At 38.6% G+C, this 27,233-nt stretch overlaps 1 protein-coding gene across 1 annotated transcript in view; it reads right to left on the reverse strand.

Annotated features, from left to right (window-relative positions):
* Positions 1 to 2,089: 2,089 nt before the first annotated feature.
* Positions 2,090 to 27,233, reverse strand: part of RAPGEF2 (Rap guanine nucleotide exchange factor 2) — a 188,508-nt gene continuing 163,364 nt past the window's right edge. Inside the window, exons 18-30 of the mRNA XM_082281475.1 lie at positions 25,469 to 25,626; positions 20,769 to 21,009; positions 20,136 to 20,519; positions 18,347 to 18,558; positions 18,143 to 18,266; positions 17,503 to 17,526; positions 16,238 to 16,461; positions 15,219 to 15,404; positions 13,323 to 13,475; positions 11,061 to 11,286; positions 8,869 to 9,428; positions 5,070 to 5,375; positions 2,090 to 3,908 (exon numbers count right to left, since the gene is read on the reverse strand). Coding sequence (XP_082137601.1) covers positions 3,883 to 3,908; positions 5,070 to 5,375; positions 8,869 to 9,428; positions 11,061 to 11,286; positions 13,323 to 13,475; positions 15,219 to 15,404; positions 16,238 to 16,461; positions 17,503 to 17,526; positions 18,143 to 18,266; positions 18,347 to 18,558; positions 20,136 to 20,519; positions 20,769 to 21,009; positions 25,469 to 25,626 — 2,824 coding nt within the window. The 3' untranslated portion in view covers positions 2,090 to 3,882. The remainder of the gene's footprint in view (positions 3,909 to 5,069; positions 5,376 to 8,868; positions 9,429 to 11,060; positions 11,287 to 13,322; positions 13,476 to 15,218; positions 15,405 to 16,237; positions 16,462 to 17,502; positions 17,527 to 18,142; positions 18,267 to 18,346; positions 18,559 to 20,135; positions 20,520 to 20,768; positions 21,010 to 25,468; positions 25,627 to 27,233) is intronic.

The following is a 27,233-nucleotide window of genomic DNA, read 5'->3' on the forward strand; positions in this document are numbered from 1 at the left end:
TATGTTAGAGAGGCTGTTGCTGCTACATAGGCTTTATTCACAGAAGTATTTTTAATGTTTCATCCCATATCAAGGAATACATAAATATTAATATTTGCAATTAAATCATTACTTGAATTCTCCAGAGTTGATTTTGTTTCAACTACGCAACAATCCATATGAGACAGCCTGGAAATTTATTGCATTTCCTACTAGTCTTGAAGAAAATAGAGGGCTTTTGGTCTTGTTTCTATTTTAAAACAAAACCTGTTCCTCGCCTTAAGTTGACCAAATATTTGAGTCTCAGATTTACAGATGTAAAACATGCATGCTTCTCCAAATGACCAAGATGAATCCATTAAAGCAGGACCATCAATACTGCAGCTTTTACAGATTCCTGCTGACTCCAAAGTGCAATGGACTGCATACAGGATTAGCCTCTGCCTCAGTAAGTTTCAGTAAAAAAAAAGAGCTGTAAAAGAATACAGATAATGGAATGACATTTCTTCAAACAAACAAACAAAAAAATCCTTAGATTTCAGTGCTCTGTTCCATTTTGGTGAATGCAACACTAAATCCCAGTAAATGGTATTTACTTGTCCGCATCTTGCTGCAACCACTCAGTAAGTACAAAGTTCTTATTACATGTTCTACAACTACCAAACCTGTTTCAGAAGTCACACCAAGACCTTTATTTGTGTTGAGTCAGCTGCTGTGTGAAGTGTTATTTATCAGCCAGTCCACAATGAATTAAGCTATCTGTATTGGATGCTGTGTTGAGGATTCTCTACATAATGTGTTCTAAAAATACTAATTGCAGTAAGGAGGCAGAAACAGGAGGACTGGGAGTGCTGCCTAATTCAATAATACATCAAGCATATAAGAAAGAACTGGCAAGTGTGCAAACACCTCACAAGTTGATAAGAGGAATTACGTGCCTATCACTCTGCCTTTAGTACTACTTGATGACAATGTCACAGGTAAAATATATAAAAATGTGTGTTCATTCTACTAATGTCAAAAGCAATGGTAATCTTTAGCTTGTCGAAATGTACCCAACAAGTATTAGCCACAGGTTCACAGACAGTAGTTCCACTCACACCACAAAAATCTAAATCTGCATCATTTCTTTCCTTACAGTGCTAGAGATTACAGCAATAAAAACACAATGTTTACAAATCCTATACTTTCAGTGATTTTTAGCTCTCTTACAATTTTAAGTGTGGATCATTTCTAGAGCTATGTTAGGAAGACTTAAATCTAGACAGCATTTTGTTGCTTCTCTTTGCATTGAACTAATTTTAGACTTGGAAATGCCACCTGCCAGGCATTTCAAAGCTAAATATGATACAGCTGTAATGGCTTTAGCACTACCATTTTAATCCAGTCATCTGCATACCATTGGAAATAAAGAACCTAACCTCTGGGGAAAAAATAAAATCTACAGATTTAACATTGAATTAACATCAGCTTTTATTACTGGGGATGCTATTGGGTGATTTTTATAATTTGAAATACCTTGTTCGGTAAACACTCAAATGGATGACTTTCCATACTTCTCCCTACCCAAATGTTAAAACACGTATTCCTTACTTTTACACCATTCAGAATATAAAATCAACACAGTCCCACCTTTAAAACTGTTTACATTCTACATACACCTAAGGCCATACTTTTTTAGCATCTCAAATGTTTCTGCTGGGGATGCTCATAGTATCAGTCATTCTCATTCAGCAGTACACACACCAAAATTTTCAAAACTTATCAGCAGCACAACTGTATATTAAGAAAAACTCCACACCAGTGGTTTGCCCACATCACTTGGCAATGTCCCTTTAATATTAATACACAGAGAAGTAAAATTTTTTCATAAATTTGTTCAAGTATGTGGAACATGTAAAATGCATAAGAATCAATATGGACTTCATTAATGTTATATTTATTTATTTTCCAGCTTCATACAAACTGGATGTAGAAGCATAAACATAGTACATTTCTACCATTTTCAACAAAAATATAACCAATATGTACAATTATTGTATTAAAAATACAAAAGGATACAGACTCCACCAATGTCTTTCTAAAAGACATACAGGTACAAGTAGTATCAAAAGTATGAGGAAATCACCAGTTAATTGTACATTCTGCACTTGACATCACAGAGCGAACTGAGATTAGCAGTCCTATGGTCTACAATTACTTAATGCTTATATAACATTTGTGCAACTTGTGATAGAGCTAGGATTTTGTATTTCTATATGCACATGAGGTCCATAGCCTTGAGAATAAAACTGGCAAATAATGCATATTACATGTAAAATTACAAATGCATAATTGACAATGTGATATATAAGCAAAGAGACAAAAGCTATGATTACAGGAGAGAGAATTAAATAAAGCACTGACATTTGTTTGATACAGTGAAAAAACACTGCATTTTGATCTTTAAAAGTTGAAGCTATTTACGTTTATCTACTGATCAATATGATCAGCTGAGTTCAATGGGAAAAAAAAAAAAAATCCAAGACCAGCAGTTCCTCACATTTGAGTACTACTCGGATTGGCAGCCTTCACTTCTCCGGAGTCTGTGCAAAAACAACACAAAAATAGAGGGGAGGGTCATTTCAGTCATTATAGGGTTAATAGCAGCTGTGAGCAGGTGGTTGCTACACATTGGCCTTCTCTACACATGCAGTGTTCCATGAAGCCATTAACAGTTGTGACTATTTCTGCATTGCAAAGACTGGCAAATCTAACTGTTATTTTATTTATTTTTTTTTTTTTTACTTAAAGGCTCAATTATCCCCTAATGTCGAAGTCAATAGATGCAGGTTATTAGATCAGTGTTAACAGCTGACATGAGCTGTGACATCCCAACTTGCCTTCACTGCAGTGTTATCCAGTTAATTTTTATTTTAATATAACTACTATAGTTTAAAAAAAAAAGTATATAACTTAAAGGTGGGGTTGCCATCTGTCTTACTACAATGGGACACTTTTTTTTAGCATGCCATCCTGTATTCCACAAGGCACAGGTATGACACACACAGTGTCCTCTTCCGTCACTGACCAGTTACAAGCAATGTGTTTCTGCATTTACACCAGATCCGGATGAGGATGCCATTAACATTAACATTTACAAACTCATGAAGATTCCAGGGTGGGGCACATTAAGAGCAAAGCCAGGTGGTCAAGGAAAGGCTGCATCCTGTAACCTCTGCCTTCCTTTCTGCCCTGCTCAGCCATGTGATAGCAATATTCTTCCAGGAGCTCAGGCTGGCAACCCTACTCACAGGTGTGAAATAATACTGTAATTACTATTCAGATGCACTATTTGATCTCCCAAATGCAAACATACAAAACTGTAACAAAGGCATTGTAAACAAGCAAATAAGCACTGCCTCCTTGAAGGATCTCAAAGAATTTTCTCTTTGTAGGTTAAAGGCCAAATGTAGTTTGACAACTAACTTATCTCATTATCCCAATGAGACTAAGTGCTAGGATTGTGATTAAAATCTAAAAGGAAGATTTAAAAAAACCCTTCCAGGCATTGGGAAGTGCAGCCAGAGTTAATCATCCTGATGTGATGATCTTGGAATTTGGAATGATACTGTGTGATGTGGCAGACAGCGACAGTGGTAGCTTGGAGATTGCTGCACTGTGCATTTCAAGCAACACAGTTTGAAAAGTGCCAGGGCGATTTCTTCACAGTATTTCACATGCAAGGGGAGAGGGGACAGAAGGGGGAGGGGCAGAGGAAGAAGCCCCATGCTGCTTTAAGGCAGGGAAGGAGGCAAATAGGTCCACCATCCTTTAATCATAGTTCCAAGGCTCCTATTCTAGGGACGTCTTCTTGTGCTCTCCTTTAAGGTGGCTCACTCTGGATCCAGAAAAGCCCAAGTCTTAGACAGCAGAGACTTGTTCATCTTCTGCAAACATAATAGGATAAGGGAAAATAGAATTTAGTTCATAAAGAACAAGACTGCTACTGAATGAAACAAGCTGTGCATACAACAACTGCGTGTATTGTGCTCATGTGTTTCCCATTTCATTGTATAAGTATATATAATTTAAAACAATCTAAATTTCAGTACATTTCAAGTCTCATGAGACTTATTCCTTTGGAATTTTGATCTTGAAGAAAATAAGACAATTGCTTTAACTGAGCTAAATGCAGTTCTTCACCCCAAGGAGCACAACAGATACTCCTAGATATCTAATAGCTTCAGAAAGGCATTTGACATTTTTCCCTAAATATATTTTCAGTTTAGTCATTATTAGTAGAAACAATTAAAATTCTCAGTCATGGTAATTCTCAAAGTTTGAGGCAATTCAGTTAAGGTGGACTCCATTTTTTTCCCCATCATGTTCAACTGCAAAGTTCATCCTGCACCTAAACCTTAGCAACTAAGCAGCTAGAGGGAGAAGGGGAATCTTAGTCTATCATTAAGCAAAACAAGCATTCATTCAAGTGTGTGATTTTGGCACCACCCCACCTAAATTTTGAGGACCTAAAGGTGCAATCCAGCTACACTTGCTCTCCATAGAAAAACATCACTGTTGAACAAAAGCATAAAGATGTAGACACACTTAGACCAGCAAGGTAGCAAGAGAGCAGTGGGGTCATCATGTGAAACAGCTGGAATGGAAGACTCAGTGTCCACAGTGTAAAGACTTTCAGGTAGAATGTGAGTGACTATCCAAATATACCTGAGCCATGATGGGCAAGCTCTACAGGGTGGATGGGCAAGCATTCTGTAGACCAGGATACTTTTTTGATCACTAAATAGGTGGTTAATGCGGAAAACCATGGCAGGCAGGGCTGTACAAGGTGAACACAGGCACCTTCAGAGAAGCTGCCTAAGCCAGCTGCTTGGTTGTTCAAGATTCAGGTGGACCTACGTTCCAAATTTTAAACTATATTCAGGATGAACTGAATTCCTTCCCTTCCAAAAAGTTAACAAATAGCGAGTTTTGAAATGAAATAGCGTTCAAATTATGGCAAGATTTGTGCAATTTGCATTGTGTCTGTGAAAGCACTGTCCCATTTTGCAAGCAGCACACTCAAAAGGTAACAATGAGAAATTTACCATCTTCCTCTGTGGAAAACCCTTGAGACGGATAGTGAGCAAGACGTGGATCTGACTCATTTGGTTTATGCCACTGAGGTTTGTTCACAGGCCTGCCAGTTGAGTGGCCGTGCGACTGCTGCTGTGGAGTTGTTGTCCCATGAGTCTCACATGTCCGTGCCACCATTCTAGACCTCTGAAGTGCTATGTTGTAGTCTGGAGGCTTCCTGGTTGGATGGGAGCCACCTTCTGCAAACTCAGCAATAGGAATTCCTACATAACCAGGAGGAGTTGGAGGTGGTTCCCGATATCGACCCTCTTTTCGTGCTGCAGGAAAAGCAACGGATGATTATAAGAGATAGGACAAGAAACACTGCTCAAAGGAAAATAAACAGCTAAAAGCTAAATAAGTATCAACCAAATCAACAGCCCAGGAAGAGAAAATCTGAATGACAAAGGTTAATTATCATATGCTAGACAAAGAGCTTGTGAAAAATAAATCAATCAAGAAAGTACACAACATACACGGAGGGTGTAGCTATTCTTCCAGTAGTGAAGCATGAGTCTAACAAAATTCACCAAATTACATGGGGAATTTGTTCAAACTTTGCAACTGAAGCTGTTCCATCAATTTTATAGAAAAAAAATGTACAGTGATCAAAGTTACATGGAAGACTCTAGAGTCCACAGAAGTAGCAAACATCAGGAATTTTGGCATCTCCCCAAATGCACGGTTATCTTAATTCTGAAGATGGGCTTCGCATCCAAGAGCTCACTCTTTTGTTTTTAGCATCTTGAAGAGGAAAAAAGAAATGCATCTGATACACTATTTTCTTCCTACAAATCTTACTACGTAATGAGGCATAAACTACAAGAGGTATAATTCCAAGAGGTAAGGAAGAGAGGTGGGCTTCATCATAATACTATTTGTATGCTACTGCCCACAGCCCCTACGGTTGTATTCTCTGCAAAATTAAAACTGAAAGTATTCCTGTAAGAACAATGACTGAATATGATTTTATCTAGGAGATGGAAAGACCACCACCTAGCTTGTGGATCTCACTAAGATGTAACTGTTTACCTGAACAAGGCTTAGCTCTGGGCATACTGAGAAGCTCTCTCTTGGAGAGAACTTTGAGGGAAAAAACAACAGTTAAGAATGCTAAGCATCTGCAGGGACAGATAGGCAAGAGTGTCTGTTTCAAAGCACTTAGAGAAGTCAGCTGGGACTTTGATACTGAACACTTATTATGGGCCCAGCCCTTTAACACATGACCACTTTAATGACAAACCTTACAAATACAGCAGGAAAAACCACGGACACAGACAATTTACTTTCCATAGCTTGTCATACACTGTATATTCTTGCATAAGTGGTGATGATAATACCACCCTGCATTAGGCAGCATGATTTGACTGAAAGGACAGTACAAGCTTAAAATGGACTGGTGCTACTTGGATGCAAGTTTTTACAGAATAAAAATAAATCCTTGTTATTACAACAAAACCAAATAGTTTCCAATAGTCTAAGTATTTTGCTTGGACAAACTGTTTTAACTGAGTAAAGCAGCATGAAGAAGTTTCTGAGAAACTTTTATTCAAAGATTTCTGAAAATCAGAAGAAATTCTATAGAAAAACTCTACTGTAGAAAAAAATCTATTGAAATACTGCAAGAAACCAATGTCTATTCAGTGCAAAAGAACTAGGTAAACCAGCGGTTTCTGTTGGACAGTGATACACAAGTTACGTTTGCAGGACAGTTAGCTAATAGTAGTAAAGGGCATGGAATCTGTTGGTTTGAATTTCCAGGTCTCCTTCATGTTCTTTCAAGTCTCTAAAAATGTAGGGTGTTGGGGTTTTAGTTTAGTCCTAGGTTTTTTTTTTTTCTGTTAAAGGAATTTTTCCCCTATACATGTTGCTAGGGGAAAAAATGGCTGAATACTTAAGGAAAACAAAGCACCTAGCTGCTTTTTTTGTTTCACCTGGGGGTGTGGGAAGTTGGGTCTCGGTGTCCAGAGAGAGAGGAAGCTGTTTTTTCTATGTCCGCTTTTCTTTCTGCTGGAGAAGCCCCGGGATCCCAAGCCCGCCTTCCCCGTCCTGCTTGGAGCTGGGCCGTGGCCGCCCTGCCCCGCCGCTGCTTCGAGCCTTCGCTGTGTTGTAGCCGTGCTCGCCCTGCCTGCCCAGACCTCCGGGGGGGTTCCCCGTTTGGATACACCTCGTCTGTCCTCCGGGATTTGTGCTCGTCCCTGCCGTTCCAGTTTGCTGTTCCCGAGGGTCCGGCTGGACACCGGGATCGGCTGCCCAGGGGTTTGTGGAGCCTTTGTCCCATCCCTTCCCGGGATCCCAGGCCGCCAGTGCCGCGTGCTCCCCGAGCTCGCTCCGGAGCGCCCCCTGCAGCCGCGGGGGAACCATCGCACCTGCCCTGCTCACCGGGAGCCGCCAGCGCCCCTGCCGGCTGCGAGCGGAACTGCACCCGAGGGGAAAGGGCCCGACAGCCGAGAAGGCTGGCACTGGGTTTGGGATTGTTTGCTGTTACTGCCAGAGTTATTGCTGTTTGTTTGACTGGTTATACACATATAGATATATAATAGTAAAGAACTGTTATTCCTATTTCCCACATCTTTGCCTAAAAGCCCCCTTGATTTCAAAATTATAATAACTCGGAGGGAAGGGGGTTGCATCTGCCATTCCAAGGGAGGCTTCTGCCTTCCTTAGCAGACACCTGTCTTTCAAACCAAGACAGATCTTGGCGCCCCAATGTCGGGCCTGAGGGCATTAAGAGAGAGAGAGGTGAAAAAGGAATAACAGCTGGATAACTTAATTTTGTTTGGAAGCACACCTGTTACACATTCTGGAGGAAACCAAGGGTATCAAAGAGTAAAATTAGAGATTAGCATGAACCTGTACAGCTTCTTCCTCTTCATAGTCCAGGGATTCAGATCTGCACCCAAGCTTTGAGGCAAAAGACCACTGCTAAGCAATATACTTGGGCAGAAAATGGAAAAGCAGTTTATCACAGTGGTCTCAGCATGACCTCAATCTGGCAGACATTCAGCTGTGTCAGCAAAAAATGGCTTTTAGACAGTTCTTCATATTAATGTGACAAAAGGTAAAGTGAGGGGGAATGAAAGGAAGAAAAGAGACAAAAATGCAGAGGTATTGGATGGCCCACAGATTGGGATGCATAGAAGGAACAATATGGTAAAAATGTTGAGCTCTGCAAAAGACACCTTCATGCTAATTTATATATTATCTGATCTTTCCATTATTGAATGCATAGAAATGTATTTCAGCTCTAACTTCTTTGAAACCTCTTCACTTTCTGCAGAAACATTTCAGTTGGTATTTAAACACAAAGGGATCCCATTTTCAGAAGTAAGGAATATTCACAATTATCAGACAAGTCATACAAGGGTATAAAGTAAAACGCTTCTATAAAAATCAGGCCACATTTGTTAAGATTTCTAAATATAGCCTATGGAGTCTTACTGTGATGAGAAATTCACATTTCAGAACAGACATCTAAATACATCAACCTCTCAAAATACTGTCCGGCAGTTGAGCTAGTTTTTTGATGTATGGCAGGCTTTCTTGAAACACAAAGGCACTACCAGAACTGAGAATCAACAATAAATGATATTTTCCTGGGCAATAAACACACAGTTAAAGGGAAAAATTTAAGAGAGACTACAATATGTTCAGTTTTGCTTTAAAAATTAAAAAAAAAAAAATCAAACCAGACAAAAGAAATGCAGAACAATATGAAAAAACTTAAGCAAATGAATTAAAACACTTCATGATAAATGAAACTTAACTTACCAACAAGGCCCTTTGTACTACTTGATGCTGCTGCTGTGTGAGTGGGCACAGGAGCTGGCTTTGTCTCCTCTGCTGGTACAGATGTTATGCTATTGGTTTCAGCTTCAATCGAAACATCCTTCCCACCCCTCCGCTTTATGGTACCTGTATCACCCTCGGAGTCCTCTCCCCAATATCCTGTGGAAGATGCCCAACTTGCTCTGGACTGTGCTTGATCAAGGCCCTCCCTGCCTTGACTTTGCCTGCCATACTTTGTGCCATGGTCAGGGAACATCAGCTGGTCCATGTGGCCGCCTGAGGCCCACAGTCCTGCCCCATCGCCTGAACTATCAAAGTGAGCATGTCCAAAAGGTAGAGTCTCCCAGCTTCTCTGGTGCTGGATTGTCTGGATGTTATCATGAGAACCACTCGAACAAGAAGTCCAGCTCCCACGGCCGCTGTCAGCTGCGTCGAGCGAAGCTCTGTCCCCCTGGTCCTGTGACAGCTCTTCTGTACTAGGAGAAGAAAGTACAGTTGCTCCAGCATACAGGCCTCTGGTCTCTGACAGCGGTGCATATGAGCTGGATACACATTGATGAGGGGGACAAAAAATCCAGTGTTGGAATTGGAAATCATGAACAAGACACACAAAGAGTTCAACAATCAAAGAAAAGCAAAACATACTGGTGGGTTGGATTAGGTAACCTTTATGACATTTTTAAGGTCCCTTTCCACCCAAACTATTCTTTGATTCTATGATTGAAGGTTTTGATGCACTTTATATTGCATTAATGGCTAATTCAATTTTGAGAATATAACACTTTTCTTTCAAGTACATCCTCAATAAAACAAAAACAAACACAAACAAACCTGGATAGGTAACTTGCTGAAGCCTTTCATTTCAGCAGAGTAATTTCAAAAGGTAAAATCTTAACTTTGCAAAAGCCCTTTAAGACAGGCAAACCACACTGACACACATAAGGGGAACAGACAGGCTTATCCTACTGCTTTTTCAGCCTTGCTAAGCAAATGGTTCAAAAGCTAGAAAGAGAATTTAGCAGGAGCTGGCTGATATTCAGGTTTAGATTTCAGCTTTTCAGATTTTTCTTCTGTTTAGGAAACTGTGAAAGCTAACTTTCCAACATTTCCTGCAAATGGAAATGTATTTTAACCTTATTTTTGGAAACACATGCTACTTCATAGAGCAAGTATGTTTTCTGTAGCCTTTCAACGATTAAGTGAGCCTGACACAATCCCTTACACAGCAGCAGAGAAAACTGACTAAGTGTCGCTTTTGCTCAGCAGATATCCAGGCTCCTGGGATTTGTTCTTCCAGGGCACCTTCCTATCCTTCCTATGCAGACTGCAACCCTCCTCTTCCAAATGTTTAAGACATCTGATTAAAGAGTTTGCATAGCCTGTGATTCCCAAAGCTCAAGTACAGCAGTTTTGGAACAGGTCTGCCATTCACAGACCCTGCAGGATTAAAACCCCAGAAACCATTCAGAGGACTGAAGCATCCAAATAACAGCTCAAAAAAAAAAAAAAAAAAAAAAAAAAAAAAAAAGTAAGTAAGTGGAGACAAAACAGGAGCCAGAACTCCAATTATTTTCACACCAAGGCTCACTGCTAGAGATTCTGAGAACTCCTCACAGCACTAGCTTCCCTACCATTACAGAAGTTAATTACCTAGAAAATTACTAGAAAACCAGCAGCATAATGTGAATTTTAGCTTCCAATTATTGTTGACTAGAAGAGATATTTGGGAGTAAAATATTTTGGAGTTAGACAAATACGCACTTTTCCATGAAGCAGACTGGAAAATTGCTAGCTATTTCTGTTCTCAGTTTGATCACTGAATAATTGTATGAATATCTCATCTAATTCAGTTAATTTCCCATGGAGAAAGCAGGCTAGGGTAATAGTCTGCCACAGAGTGGATAACCTACAGCACCACAGAAATGCTCAGATGGTAACATCTACTGAGGTGAAGGTCTTACTGCTGTAGACCTTACCATACACTCAGGAGTGCAAAACCTTTTCTTGGCAGGAATGGAGCATTATCACAAAATGCAGCACTGAAGCAGCAGTTTTTTAAGAGCAGAGGAGAAAAAAAATTTGAGAGATACATGGGAGTTTACACGGACAAATATAAATGCCACATAGACATTGTATGAAAGTATAACATAAATAAGCACAAATAAAATCCTTACCCTAAGCTGTATTGATCTGGTTCAATCATGATTCTTCTATCAATCCTTCCCACACCAAGATTTGTCTCCACGATGCTGACAGAATGCCTCTGTCTCCTCTCATCATGCAGGGAGACTGGCATAGAGTCAAAAGAGGAATTGCTGACAATACTAGATCTAGAAGAAATTTCACTGTGACCAGAATCGGAAAAGTTATCCACGGTGCTGCTTGGAGCCAAAGTGTAGCCTGCAAAGGGAACATCACGTTAATCAGACTCTCCAAGATGCCTGCTCAGTTCTCATCAGGCAGCTGGCAATACTGCAATAAAACTGGCAATGAAACAAAGCTACAATTACATTTACACAGCACTGCAAAAGATAAAGATACACAGCAAAACTGTGACACTGTCTTTGGTATCTTAATCAGAGGTTTAGGATTGTGGGAACATGTACTACTCATTTACAAACCAACTGCTCTCCTTCCTTCTACTCCACCCTCCTCCCCTAAATTTTTTTCAAATTCATCATCTTACTTGTATCCTCACATTATGAAATGTTACTTCTCAAAATCTGCCTGTGCATAAACACTGTCTCCAAGACTGGAAGGAAAGAGATGCTCTGGTTGGGGTTACTGCTTGAAGTAATCCCAGAGACTCTCACACAGTGTCTGTTCTGCAAAGTTACGCTTCAGAGATGAAGAGATACATGAAACCCAGATGCCTGGGCTGACTGCTTAGTACATATCTTGTCTGAGAGAAGGGCAGGATTTCAAGTTTTCTTTGCGACACTTGGCTAGCTAATAAATTCCAAATTCCCTATTACCAGAATTATGGTGAAATTTGGAGGTAGACAGCTCTGACACAGCCAGACTCAGATAAAATCTGCAAACCATGTCACAGAAGCAAATTCAGCTTTTGTTTCAGTCTTAAACAAATTGTGCTGAACGTTCTTGCCAGCTAAGTTAAAGATCATTAAACAACACATCCACAAATCACCGCAGGTTTCATTTTTTGCTTTCACTCTACTCATGTGTCAAAATTACTTCAAGTGATCTACCCCAATTCACTTGCTGAGAACATGGACTTAATGTTGTCATTTTTATCTGAAAGAATGTATCATTAGCTTCATGTAACCATCAAACCAAGGATTTTTTTTTAAAATCATGTTTATGATTTGCTTTTTGCAAAAATAAAATGCTTTTCACACTGAGTCAAGTACAGAATTCCAATTCCTTTTTCAAAAAATGTATAGGCCTGATCATATTTATATAAGCTCACTCTTTGCTAATGTAGTATTTGGGAGAAATAATGATGACAGGATTCAAGATGATACATCCTCTACATATTCTCCTCCTCCATCTGACCTTAGTAAATAACACTTCTGTAGAAGTCACTTCAACCCCAGTGTATATTTTACCATAATGCTGTATTATGTAACTGTTAAACTGAACTTTTATGCTATTCTGAAAAGATAGTAACTTACAAGTCACATGCAATACATCTAGGCTATCATACTTCCAAAGTGTCTTTTGTGTTGTTTAAACTACAGGACAATGCCTCCATACTCTGTTTTGTCAATTCATAGCCAGAACTACCATGAAAACAAACAAACAAACAAACAAACAAGTTTTTAAAAAATTCCTTTAAAGTCCTAATTTCATTTAAAAAAATAACTCTATGAAATCACTTATAAAGATCTTGGTCAAGAAAGCTCCAATGTATAATACCATTCCTCAAAAATTCATACACATGGTTTAAATAATCAGGCTCCTACTAAAATATTCTGTAGTATAAAACATAAATTACAATATTAAATATTCTGATTTGAATTCCAAATATCTTAAGCCTTTCTGTCATACATAGGTCACATCCCATTCAGATGCATGACACAGCAAATAATTCCTCTGACAGACCAGTGTGGTCAATGTTGTACAAAGATTTTAAGATTCAACCTGCACATCCTTTCACTGAAGGCAGGAAACACTGATCATAGGAATATATTTTGTCAGAAGCAGCTGCAGTGAGAGTGACCTACTGCATCAAACACTGTATCATACCAGGCAATCTTTTCTGGATTTTGATAACCAGAGGCCTTTCAAGTCCCCTTGAAATCAGGTTCACAGCTACCTTTCATGTATCCCACTCTGCACTACATTTCCTGCCCTCTTGCTGACCACATGTGACAAAAATAGGAGCAGCAGTACTGCGTCCAAATTCTCTCTCAGAAGCTTCTGAAGTCCACGAGCTTCAAGAAACAGGATGAGAAATATCGAACATCTACTACCTTTCCTTGGAGAGCTCTGTGGTGAAGTAGGAGGAGAAGACAGCTGCGAAGATGCACTTGAGACAGCGTCTTCGGATGCTTTCTTGTGACGATCCAAACTTCCTTCTTCCGATAATGAAAGGATTTTCTTTAAAGCTTGTGGGGAGTTAATGCCTTTAAGTAAGAATTAAAGTAGGCAGATGTAAAGTCCAGTATAAATACATCCTTATGTTTCACAATGCATTTATAAAGCAGACACCCCACATGAAGAAAAAGCTACATTTTTTTCCGGTATATTCCTGAGTTCCTGACACCAGCTTAAATGAAGCAAAATGTTTAAACCTATTCCTGTTTAAAATACAGTGCTTTATTTCTGCGTATTAGTGCAGATGGTCTTTCATTCTGGCCACTTAAGATAAATACTTTGCCACAGAAAACACAATGAAGACTTGATGTTGCAGAATACTGCTTATACAATATACAATTGAGGATATGCATAGGAATGGTTACTGAGAAACTTGAACTAAAATTAGCTTAAATACAGACACACACCCTCTCACTGGTTAGTGAAGATTTATATAGTAAGAATTCAAACTGCTCTCCTGTTTCTTTTCTATTCAGAGTAGCCTAGAAGGTCAAAGAAAGCTGGAAAGAAAATTAATAAGGATTAGGCTCACGAAACAAGGCCATCCTGCAGCTGCCTTTCTCTCTTTCGTTTTTGAGAACTATCTCTGCACCAGCTTATTTTGGGAAACCAAAGAGTAAAAACATCCTGAAGATGATGTATGATGTAAAGATCTAGGGCATCAAGAAGTGCTTTTCCCAGGCCACATTCATCCATCTTTCTCTTCCCCTCCCCTCAAAAATCCACTCTGGGACAGCCTTATAAGTGAAGACAGAGTTTCGCTGACAGTTTTGCCAATGTTTGTGGTAGAGGTTATTTCCAAGCATTTGTGGACTTCATCTTTGATCTGTTGGATCACAATCCTGCTATCAATAATTTACAGCTGTCTGATCAGCATAACCTAGTCAGTTCTCAGAAACTTTGCCACTATGAGCAAAAAATGCAGTCTACGGAACTTCAAAGTCCTTTTAAGATTAAAATTTAATGGTAAAATCAACAAGATCTAGATGAATATTGAATTGTTTCTTGCTCATTTTGCTGCTTCTAATGCTTTGTTGCAGTCTTAGCAGTGCACAAGGAAAACCAATATGAGTGAAATCAGAATTAAGCTCTTGTGCAATAACCATCATGAAAAAGGAAGGGCCAGTTATGCTACATATCCTTACTAGGGATATTACCATACTTGTGATTTAAGGGGTTTGTTAACAATGCATACACATTTTGTACACATGTTGGGACAGATTTGGAAATCAGGGTAGAAAAAATTCCTATAGTCTGGTACCTTTCTGTGGAATATGGAGGCAGCAACATCTGAGTAACAACCATAAAAAAGCAGAAGGGAGTAGAATCCAAAGGGACAACTGTCAACGTGAAAGTTCAGACGCACATTTCTAACAGGACTGCCAGCTTGAACAGGCCTGAATTTCACCTTAAAAATTCAACTTGTGAAGAGACACCAAAACTTCTGAGGCATCTCAAGAACTCCATGTCCCTAATTCCTCTAGAAAAGTTAAGGCAAGATCCAAGTCAAACAGTGAGAAACATTTATTCCTTCCAGCTGCTACTAACAGGTAAATACTTATACTGATTAAATTGACAGGATGCTTTCCCTAAATTTCCTTCTTTCCATTTCTAGAGAAGGGAACTATGCCTAGACACTGCACGAACAGGCACAACCTGCATATCATACTACCAGAAATAGAAGTGTGAACTTTATCTGATTAAAAATGTCTTCCTGACATAGGCAAACAAACTTCAGAATATTAAACCAAATTCTTCCCTGTTCCACCTACCAAATGGTGGGAGGTCTTTGACTGGCACTTTCTTGCGAGAGGGATAAAGAGACACGGCTGGGACCTGCAATGCTTGGTTTACTTTATGCTGTTGCTGCTGCTGCACTTTCTGCTGGATGCCCGCCCGGGGAGCCACCGGTGACGTTTCAGACTTCCCAGATCGCTTGTCTCCTGTGTTCTTCGGCACTTTGAAAGAAAAGGGACAAAACAATGAATGACTACTAGCTAAAAACACGGTGGTGTTTTAGTCTGAGCAGTGCAAAACCCTCTGATTAACAATTAAAAGGTGCTCAAATACTCATACACTTAATGCAGCATGGTATCTTTGGACAGAAAAGATGAAGATGAAAAGACGGGGAGATTTAACTCCATTTAAAAGATGTACATTACCAATGATTGTTTCCCTTCTCAAAAAAAAGCTCTGATAAACAACCAGTGTTACCAAAAGCACGACCAGAAGTTATACTGGGGTATCATAAGGACTACAAGTGATTCAGAACAGACACATAATTACTAGTTTTCGCTACCCTGCAGAAAGGGAAGGGCACAGGATACAGCATTTCCTAAAATCAAAACAAAATGGATATCCAGAATAAGGTCCCACTCTGCTGCCAGAGGTACAGCCCTCTAGGCATCTCTGGAACACCTGGACATAAGAAAATCCCCTGCTCCCTCAGAACAACCATATCGCTATTCAAACTAATCACCTCAGTACATCAGAAATATAGAAAAATTTCTGACTCCTCCATACCTTTTGTACAGACAAATCTAAAAAAGCCATTGTACACTTCCAGTGGGACATCACCTTAAAGCCTTATCACCTGTATAAATACTGTGTCTCTATCCTGTTAATCCACAAGATTATTTCCTTAGGAATCATAGATGTTTAGTACTTGAAAATGACTAGACAAATAATTTTCTACTTCATTGTCTAGTTACTGTTCCCAATTGCTTCATTGGACTAGAAACAGTTATATTGAAGAGTTTTCTTGAAATCCACAACAAATGACAATGCTCACATGTGTTGGTGGCTGGCTCACACTGCAGAGAGAGTGTCTGGAGGCTCTCTTCATCCATTTCCAGATCCAAGTTTGAGAGATACTGCTTTACTTTCCGTGCCATCTGAGCATCTTCATAGAGCTTTTTAGCGTTAAGAAAGGAGCTGCGACGGACCCGCTTTTTATGCCCCCCTGTTTGTGCAACATCCAGCACAGCTGCATTGGTACTGCCCTGGCTGAGAGACCTGGAGTGAAGGGGACAGGAGGGGGACGAAAGAGAGCAAAGGTATGACTTAGTCCAACATGGTATCACCTGATAAATGTGAAACGTGCAAAAGATTGCATGAATGTCAGTCTACAGTCAAAGCTTACATGCCTCATTCCAGTCAGTCAAACAGCTATAAAAGACAGAAAGATGAGGGCCAGGAAGTCTTTTAACTTGGTTACAGGCACTATTTTAATGGCACAGATATTTTAACCTATTCTGCTCCAACAAGGCAGTAACACTTCACACATCTAGAAAAGCATTCAAGGTGGCTCTCTCACATAAGCCATCTACTGAGAGGACTGGAGCAATAGGAAAAGCTCATGCAGTAAGGCAGTGCTGACAGAAGACTATAGCTGAGGTTCAAATTCAAACACATATAAAGGAGGCATTTTGAAAGCCTTCTATGTTTTAAATCAGACTGTATACAAAATGGAGAGCTCAGTTTCACAGAATAGAACTTCTTTGTAACTTGCAAGACTGAAGACACTTTTGTTAAATAAAATGATCAGCTAGTTCATGATGAAATAGATGTCATGCACATTTCAATGTATGTATACCTATATGAAAGCTAAGCATTGGTCCTGAATTGTTAAGGTAAAAATGATGGCTAATTGTAATATGAAAGTAAGTTAGTCAAGCAGATACTGTAAGTTTTAACTTTTGTATTTGATTGTGATAATTGCTTAATAGGTATAAGGAAATCAACAGCTATTTTCAGCTGTTGCAACCTTGTCATTTTGTAATTTCTCTTTGACTGAAAGTCACTTCCTTTAGCAACTTAATTTGGAGGTGGGGGAGAACACCCCACTTCTACCTACGACCACTTAAAAATAATTTACAGGTTCTGTGTTTTAATCTCAAATCAAAAGCACTCCTAGATTAAAATGTATTGTCAGTAAAAAAGGGTTAACAAAAGAAAAAATGTCAAAGCACCAGAAAATTAAAGGCAGCAAGTAGGAAACAATGCAAATGGTAAAGGAAGAATGAATGTCTGTGTGTGTTGTCTCCAACCACTTACCCCAAACTCCTCCATTTCTTCTTCCTGCAAGTGAGAGCCAGGAAGAATAAAGCATGGGTTTAAGAAGAGACAGAGAAAGATCACAAGCTCAGAAAGAAAAAGACCAGACCTCAGGACAAGCAGTTCTGGAAGCCCACAGACATTAAAAAGAACCTTGTCTCAGGCATACAACCAGATATTACAAACTCTTCTAGCTCAAATTAAGAAAAAGAGTATGCAATAAGCTTGTCAAATATGAAGCCGAAGAGCATTCACTCCATGTTTTCTAATACGAGTAGCTGACACTGCTTCAGATACATTACCACTTCTACTAAACCAAAATTATAAGGCTGGTACCCATCAATGTTCCAATAGAGTAATAGGTATGTTTACAAGACAGTTTCTCTCCCTCCCTCCCACTGATAGAATCTCATTTTTATGAGGTAACCATCAACTATGGAATAGTAAGAAACATTTTAGAATATATCAGTAACCACAAACTGTAATTTTTTCTCCAGTTTTGGACCACCACATCATGCTGGTAAATCGCTAACACAAAAAATTCATACTTCTCCAATAGAAGGGGCACATAAAAGCCCCTCTTGCTGACACCTAGCCTTCTCCCAGCTGGGGTAAGCTCTGCTTGGTACAACGCACTTACCTTGTTCTAAACATTAGAGCAGGATCCATGTTCACAGACGCCATGCGACCCACATGGCGTATCTCCTTCGCAATCATCCGCAGCTTCTCAAAATTCACCAGGCCCTCCACTTTAGAATCATTTCCTACAACCAACAGCATCAGTGATTAGGCAGGAAAGTTACTTTTCCTTAGCTAGTAAAAGATGATGTACTTCTGTTTTTACCTTCATGAAGGAATGTAAGGTCTTTTTTGATGACAGGAAACAGGGGGATAATAGGGGGCTGTAGGTTTTGGCTGTTAAGGACATTACGGTATTTCGCCATATTCCTAGATGGATCAAACAAGTCCTGCAGATCTTGAAACAGTTTTTCATACTTGCTTGGAAGTTTTTCCCAAGTAGTTCGGAGCCTTGCAACTGGTGCCAAATTCAGGCCACTTGAAACAAAAAAAAGTGCAAAAAAAGTTGAAGAACAAGAGAAAGAAAACAAAAATCCTAGAATAGACCATGTTAAATTTTGTATGGTAGAAATACCATGTAGACAGAATATCTTGACACAACAGTGTCAATAAAGCAACAGAAATTAAAAAACTTCTTTTTGCCAGTATGTATTACTGAATAGTTAAGATCATTTTTATGAAAGCTATAAAAACTGGAGGTATCTACACGATGTAACCGTAAACAGATAAAAGTTACACTTGGATGAGTAATTAAACCTTACAGAGAGTATGTAGTTGTTACTTTAGAACCACGTCTGAGTTTGATAAGAGTATCATAATCTAACTACCTCAGGATCACCACTTACACTTCCAGATTAACAAACTGCTGGAAAAACCATCTTCCACCTACATGAGGATGGTTCAGGGGGTTACAGCACATTGACCCACCTTCTTTCTGCAATAATCCATCTGACTTTGCTCTTTCTAGATGAAATTCTGTAACATTCTCTACACCCGAGGTTAGTCTCAAGCTTGTAGCTGGCACAAACCCCGTTTTTTCCCTGTAATGACATTGCCTGTCTTGCTGTTAATTTCTACCTGTGGGAAACTGCTACCTAGAATCTTTCCTTCACTCAAGTTTTTCCTAGCAGACAGGCTGCTTTTAGTTCTCATTGAGACTGGTTGAAATAGTTGAACAAAATCTCAATATTTTGATGTCTCAGAGATGCTGACTGATCATCAGCATGGATCCTTGACTTTGGAACTTGCCCCATTTGCTGAAGAGTATTCAAACCTACTCGTCTTCAGGAAAAGTGTCACATTCAATCTGTTGACTGAATGTCAAGACAGTGATGACAAGAGCTTGTGTCAAAGACAGTGATAACATTGTCAGTTTAATGCAAGTTGCTCAAGCTTTTTCATAATAGACAGTATAGGGGGATTGTTTGTTTTTGTTTGGGTTTTAAAAAGTGTGTATAAATATAGAAATTAGAGTTTTCTCTCTTTCTTCTCATTCCAAAACTAAGAATAATCTTCTGAGATTTTCAGTACATTTTAAAATTCTTAGTAAAAGATCTTTATTTACAGACTATTATGGTATCACAGTCTGTTACTGAATATTATCAGAGTTCCATGCAAGAAACTGCTGATACAAAAAAAACCAAAGGCAACATATCATGGCAGAATGAATTCAAGACACTGGGCAGTATGTATAAAAATAATCTGCTTTGGGGGAATTAACCCATTCATTTGCTACAATTGTGTGGTTTTCCTGTATATACCTGCTGGGTTTTTTTGGTCTCTGTCTTTAAATAACTGCAGTAGTTTCTCTAGTGCCATGTTCACCTTGCCACACTATCTTGAGCAGTAAGTACATAACAGAAGCATTCCAAATAATATTTCACCAAACATTTCAGATTATAGAAGACTTCAGAATACAGAAAATGCCCTCAGCAGATTGCTAAGTGTTGATGTTAGCAGTATTAACTAGTTTGCTCTATTAATTACATTTTTTTAGACTAACATAAGTAAGACTTTGCTTTTTATGTAGAAATAAAATTATTAGTGGGCAATACCTAATAATGGCAAACATCGAGTTGAAGTTCTTGCATTCTCTGCAGTGTAGTGCTATCTTAATGAAATGCTTAATGATCTTCATCCTTTTCAGCTGGTTGGTTTCTCTTAGAATCTCAGAAGCCACCCAGAATGTTTCTTGATTTATCACCTCTTCAAACCTCTTTAGATTAGTGCAGCCTGTTTTTGACTTGAGTTTAAACAAGTCATCTATGTATTCTGTGGGTTCGATATTACGGAACAGCTCAAAGTTTCTCATGGAGAGTTGGGTAGCCACCTCAACAGTACTGAGCTGTAGGAGAGAAATCTGGCTTTCCCTTAGTAATTCTTGAGCATCTTCATCTGAACAAAGAGTTTCTGTTTCCATGTTGTTCTTCAGGTAATACCTGTAAAAAAAAAAATTCAAGAAAAGACACTAGATACAATACACCTGATTAGTGCTGAAAGTTACAGCAATGATCCAGTTGGAAACTGAGAACAAAATGAACTTCACCAGACCTTTGTATTAAGGAGAAGTTGCATAAGCAGCAGTGTGTTGCAAAGAAACAGAACATAAATAATGAAGTAACACTCCTTTAACAAGATTTTGACTTAATAAAGTGGCACGAGCAGCTTTAGCTCAGTCTCCATCTTACCTGCCACTCAGCTGTATCCTGTCAGCAAGCTTGGATAGCTGGTCAGGAAGCCTCCTTTGCTTGATGACACCCTCAGGTGTGACAGAGACTTCGCATAGTGAATATGCATCAGGGGTTGCAGTGAGAGCAAATTCCCTGATGGCCTGGATGACCACTTCCTTTGCTGTTGTGTCCTTACTGATCATGATGTAGCGGCTCTGCTGGTCTGCCTTGAAAACCCGCAGAACTTGGTCTGGTAAGTCTGGAAAAAAATTACATGCAAATTATGCACTTTAGTAAGCAAAGAAAAATAAAAACTTAATGGTGTAAGAACAAGCAAGTCACACTGAGTTTAATAATTAGTGTTATCAGTTTTTACTTCAGTAAAAGCTAGTTCTATTTTAACATCCAAGAAAAGAAGTTAGTTAGGCTATAGATGGAGCAAGCCACAAAAATATGTTAACATTTTCAAAGTTTGGACAAATTAATGAGCAATCTGATTTTCACAATTGTTGAGTCCTGAAAAATTCTGTTTAAGTCTCAGAAAAATCCAGGACACTAAACGATACTATCCTATACAATGACACGTAAGAAGTTTAAGCAAATAGGTGATAAGAGTGTCAAGCTCCTTAAGGGTATTTTCAAGAAAATAGATTCATTTACCTAACTCTGACACTCAACCATAGTGCCCCACACAAAGGGAAGGCACATAATGTAAGTGGCTAGGAAGATGCCTGTGTAATAGCCAGTGTGCTCGTGTACACAACTGAAGTGCAATAGTATTCATGCATCCAGGTATTCAATTATCAAAAATACTCAGTCATCGATATATTTAGATCATACTAATAAATCAGCTAGTAACAGAATGGAAACTTTGCTCTTTATTTCTCTGTGCCAGTATTTTAGTAATTAAGAACTAAAGCAGCAGGGGTGAAAAAAACCTTCACAAATATTCAAGTTCTAAATATATTCCTGTTTCAAGTGACTGATGACATGAAACTTACAGTGAACTGTTTTTTAGGAATTCTGGAAAACTACCAGACTAACACTCATTTTGATGTTTCCCTAAGCTATATGGAGATACCAAATCCACACATATTTTCTTATTTCCACGCATATATTGAAATCCAGACCCACTGATCAACTGAATTTTGGTTGTTATCACTGTATTATTAGAAAAAAACCCAAAAAAGATAAATGAAATTATACAGCTATCCACCACCAGGTTTTTTAACATCAGGTATTTTTAACTGACAAGTATTCCAATTAATTTAATTTCTTCCCTCTGTTACAAATAAGTGTCTCTAGTTTTGTGAATCATGACATCTAGCAATTTTTGTTTTTTTCTTAAAAATAATTAATTTTTTAAATCAAAGAGGTCATACAAGCAATAAAATATATAATAATAGAAAGCCCTCTAAATGAAGGCTTCTGAAATTGCTATCATAAAAAAAATACTAAAAAAACAGCTCCCAAATGAAAACATTCACTTTGATACAACTACAGGTTTTTTGACAAGACCTGAATGTGCATAACATGTATTCCATTTACTACAGAAAGATCTATTCAGCAGCAAAAATCTTGTAACAAAAGAACAAAACTTAACACCTCCCCACTGCTCGTGCATGTTTCCAAAATAACAATTTGGAAAGCATCAAGATAAATCTCTCTCATATGAGTGCATTTACATGCCACAAAGGCTTTTAAGGCTTAAATATATTATTTTACAAATTTCATGCAACTAAACCTGTAAATTTAAGCTCACAGTAGTTTTTCTGCAGTTTGAGAAGCACTAATACCAAAACACACTAGAACTGTGTGATTACATCATCAGTTATACATAAAGGATATCACTACAGGCCAGTTTTTAGCCCTTCCTAAGCATTTGAGTCAAATGTACAAATACTTTAAAACAAGCAAGACAATTTTGCCTTTTATCACTAACTCTACTCTGACCCATCTTCTTTCAGTAATTAGTTGAAGAGGGATACAGAGCAGAGTATTTTCTGAAACATTTTCTACATTTTTTGACATCTGGAGGAAGGCAGATGCCAAAGACACAGCCTTTCAGAGATGTTATTAAAAACCACACCCTTCTCTAGATCTTGCTGCCTCTTGCTGTTACAGAAATACCTGCCACTCAAAGAAATGCTATGAAGTTGGGAAGCTCCTGTAAACAATACCCAGGTGAAAAATTATTTAATTGTTCCGAGAAATAAAGCATTTTGTGCAACAAGAAAATAACCTGCTCTGCTGGATCAATGAAATCAATATGAGGAAATGCAGAGGGCAGCAAATAGAGGAGTCCCATCTTTGCACTGCATTTTACCACCCAGTTCCTCACAATGCCTACCTATCAGAGCTGGGAGCAAAAGCTCAACACAGAATACAGAGACGTCTGCCAGCAAGTGAAATGATTACGGCTATAGCAATGGTAGCAAGTAATTCAGCCCAATAATTTTTAAATAAAACACTTGAAGAGAATCGTAATCACCCCCCTTCACTGCTTTTCAAAAAAGGAAACTGGAGTGGCAGGCTGAAGAATGCAATGCTGTATGACAGGAATCTATTCCCTTAGAAAGATTGTGAGGGGAAAAAAAAAATACCAGTGACTGGCAGTTCATCATTACTCTATTATTTTGACTTCAAATCAAATAGCAAAGGCAGCACAAGAAAAGAGAAATCAAAGTGCTATTGAACATTTAAAAATAAACCTTTAAAAGTATATTTGAGACAGCCTGAACCAATCAGAAGAGAAACTAAAATGACTCCTTGCAGATTTCAAGCTGTTCACACTTTCTCCTCAAAGACTACTCTTCTAAAAGGAGCAAGTTGTTTTATTTTCTATCCTGAGGGATATTTCTCCAAGCCTCAAAGGACAGCTGCTCTACCACTTTCTCTTCCTCCTCCAGTGCATTCAATTTCTTGCAATCTGCCTCCATTTCCATCTTTAATTTAGACCAAGATAGTAAAAGGAATTAAAATTGCAGGCTTTAATTTTTTCCAAGTCTTGAAATATATAGAGGTATAATTCAACTCTTCTATCTACAATGCAACCATCTCTAAAGCCCTTAAGGTATATGTTTTTCATTTCAGACTCCCTTTTCCTTCCTTTCCACACAGGAAAAAAAATTTTGCCTGAGAATTAATTTAAAAATATTCAGTGTGTGGATATTCAGGCAAATTCAAGCGAAGAAAATTTTTTTTTTTTTAAATGAGGAAGAAATGCATTTTCTGCAAAGACATAGAAAAACTATTAAAACATTGGGGCAATGGCATTATGTCATATTGATCTCCTTTCCTCAATGCAAAATGCAAACAGTTGAACCTTACTCATTTATTAAGCTTCTCTGAACTCCATCTGTGACTGAAAGGTCTTTAGGCCTGCCATGGCTTTGCTTCTCATGGAAGTTTGCTTGAGCTGTGTGAGTCAGCAATGCCCACAGCTCTGGAAGCTGGCCAGCTGCTGCACTTGGCGTTAGGGGCACACTGATTACCTAGAACTGTCTGGCCTGGGTAAGTGGCAAGCTAGAGAATCGAATTGTCACCCATTTATAGAAAGAGTCCTGATGAAAAGCTAGGCTCTTACTGATAAAGAGTATCTTCAAGGTGTTGGACACTAATCATTAGATAAAATACAAAAAAATATCAGTCTTCTAAGTCTCTGAGGATCAAGCTTAGACACTGGGGCAAAAACCACAAACTAACCTCTTGCAGACTCCTCTAGCTCTAAAAAACCTAAGATGAAGTAAGTAATGCTCAATATAAGTTTCAAGCACAATGGTTACACCAACTTGGCCAGTGTGCAGGCTGATACTTAAGCACCGTCCATTCAGGTAATGTTTGAAATCCCTCAGACTTAGGGGGGCACTGAATTTTCAGTTCTACTTTTGAGAAATTCTCTGAAGATTAGGCTAAAATAACCAATTCTCTGCAGAGCTACTATCACCATATCCTCCTCCAGCAGCTATATTTTAATAGCAAAGATTGGGATACTTAACTCAGGAAAGGTTTCCCACTAAGAACCTTCCTGGAGCCAGATAAGAGCCCAAATCCCAACCCTACCAGGAGCTCCAGCTAAACCCTTCTTATAAGATAAGGCTCTCAAGTTTCTCATACTCTCCTCCTATTTCTCCCTCGATCACCTCTGTGCTTTGATCCTCTCTAAATGTGTTCGTTTTTTATCTATTTCAGAAAGGGATTTTATATTCAAAGAATTTGGCATACAGCTGTAGGGCAGGGTGACTAACAAGAAACTCTGAAACTCTGTCCCTTACAAATGTAGTACAAATTATGTAAGTCTGTTCAGAAAAAGACAGAAATACATGTCTTGTGTCCCAGTCCAATGTCCTTTCCCTTTACTATAAGCTAATGATCTGCTATGCCATTTGAAAATATTGCAGTCTTGTAAACAATGATCAATCAAGGCAAATTATAAAATATCAAGCAAAACAGGTTTTTACTGACCAAGAATATTCAATCAGTAAGAAGCACTCTGTACACAGCATACTTAAAAATCAGACATCTATTATATGTGGGTAAAGTATATTGTAGCAAATGTAATAAATCCTAATGTATGAATACGTGGCTAATTTGTGTGTGACAGCAAACAGTTAATAAAAACTCACATGCCTGTTCAGACTCTACAAATCCACACAAAAACCCTGAACTATGAAAGGAAATAAAAAGGTCAAGAACAACAACAACAAAAGGATCCTTACCTGGAGTAGTATTAAAGTCTAAGATGCGGTGATGAGACTGCAGTAGATCAGGATTACTGGATGACAGGGTTCCACTGACAGGTAAAGCAGGAGGAATGTGCTTTGTTTGCCTCAGTCCCACAATGCTGTCATCCTGAGACTGGCCAATTCCAATGTCACTGCGCCCAGAAAGAAATAAAATCAGGACTTGCAGACATTCAGAGCTTGGCTATACTAGAGGGATTCAGGGATGTCTCTATTGCTACATTTTCGTACTTTGAATTGTTAATACAGCAACTGCTATTTAGAAGTCAAAGTTCTCCAGACAACAGGACTTGCTTTGTCAACAGTCCACTCAACAGAGTGACTCAGTTTGCCTGCTCACAGTGCCAGAAGATCCTCACCATGAAGCTCTGAAGAGCTGCTAGGCTCCTTATTTTTTAATGATTTTGGCCAAGATGTTTGTTCAAAAGGTGGTACACACCTCATCATTACTGCACCACCCCATCACCTAAACTTCAAGTAGTACTGCTGCCCCTTAAGTGCTGTTTTCAGGCCTGAACTTCATAGATTTTCTACCCCATCACAGACAGGATCTGCAACCTGTGATATATTGTAGCTATACTGTATAAGATCTTTCAACAGACAGGTAAGACAGGATCATTTCTGATCACTTGGTTTTCCCACCCTGTATCACTTCTCTGAGTTTTTCTTCACTCAGTGTGACTGAAGTGATGCCAGGTAAGGCTAAGCTAAACGCTTGGGTGCTATCATTATCCTCTCCAAAGTACCTGACAGCTGTAAATAAAGTGTTCTGTGATAAAAGTGAAGGGTTTTGTCCATTAAATTGTATAAGGCAGAGTCCCAAAGTAGGTCAGTAGTGCTAGATGGATCAGAGACAGAGCTATCATCATATTATAGCAGGCACTGATTTGCTTATTGCTTTTGAGTTCAAAATAAAGTGAAGCAGTACAACTGCTACAGGATGTAGAGCTGGAGACAGCCATTGAACTTTTCTCTAAATATACAGATCAAAATCATTAATAAAATACTCAGAGGGCGTAAAATGTTGAATAGTAGTCATTATAGAAAGTGAAAAGCATTAAAAATGTAGCAAGTATAGGCGAGGCCTTTCTAAAAGCCAAGCACATCTAAATCTCTATCTACACATTTAAGTAAAGCATAAACCAGAATTCAGACTTCACTGCAAATGTTACAATTAGGTCTAGTAAATTAAATGATGCAACACAAACGACCACTTGTACCCTAATGTTGGGCACTTAAGCCTTTGTCTAGTGCTCTATCCATTCTCAGAAAACCTAAACAGAAGTAACAAAGGGCTAGATAATTACCCTGATAGCTGTTACAGCACCAATAGCCAGCCATTCGTGCTTACCAATGAATAACTTTACACAGCACACTCTTGTACCACTTCTTTAAGTGCTATGAATTGAACAGTAGCCTAGAAAGCTAGAACGGGATCTGAGCAGTTAAGACACATTTTTGATTATATGAACACAACTGCTTTTGAGAGGGCAATGTATGGTACCTCTCTATGTTGTGTTTGGTTTTTCTCATTGTTTTGTTTTTAAAAAACAAGACAATTCTGTATTGCCAATATACTTTTATGAAGTGTAAACCTCAAGCCGTGAGAGTGACAGAAACACTCAAGTCCACTGAAAAAAGTTATTGGATTCTCTCAATCAGAAATTGAGGTGAATCTGAATATTTGTAATTTTGTACTTCCGTATCAAGCACAAAATACTGTGACAAGCAGTGATGACCT

This window comes from Coloeus monedula (assembly GCF_965178545.1).
Source record: "Coloeus monedula genome assembly, chromosome: 5".
NCBI lineage: Eukaryota > Metazoa > Chordata > Aves > Passeriformes > Corvidae > Coloeus > Coloeus monedula.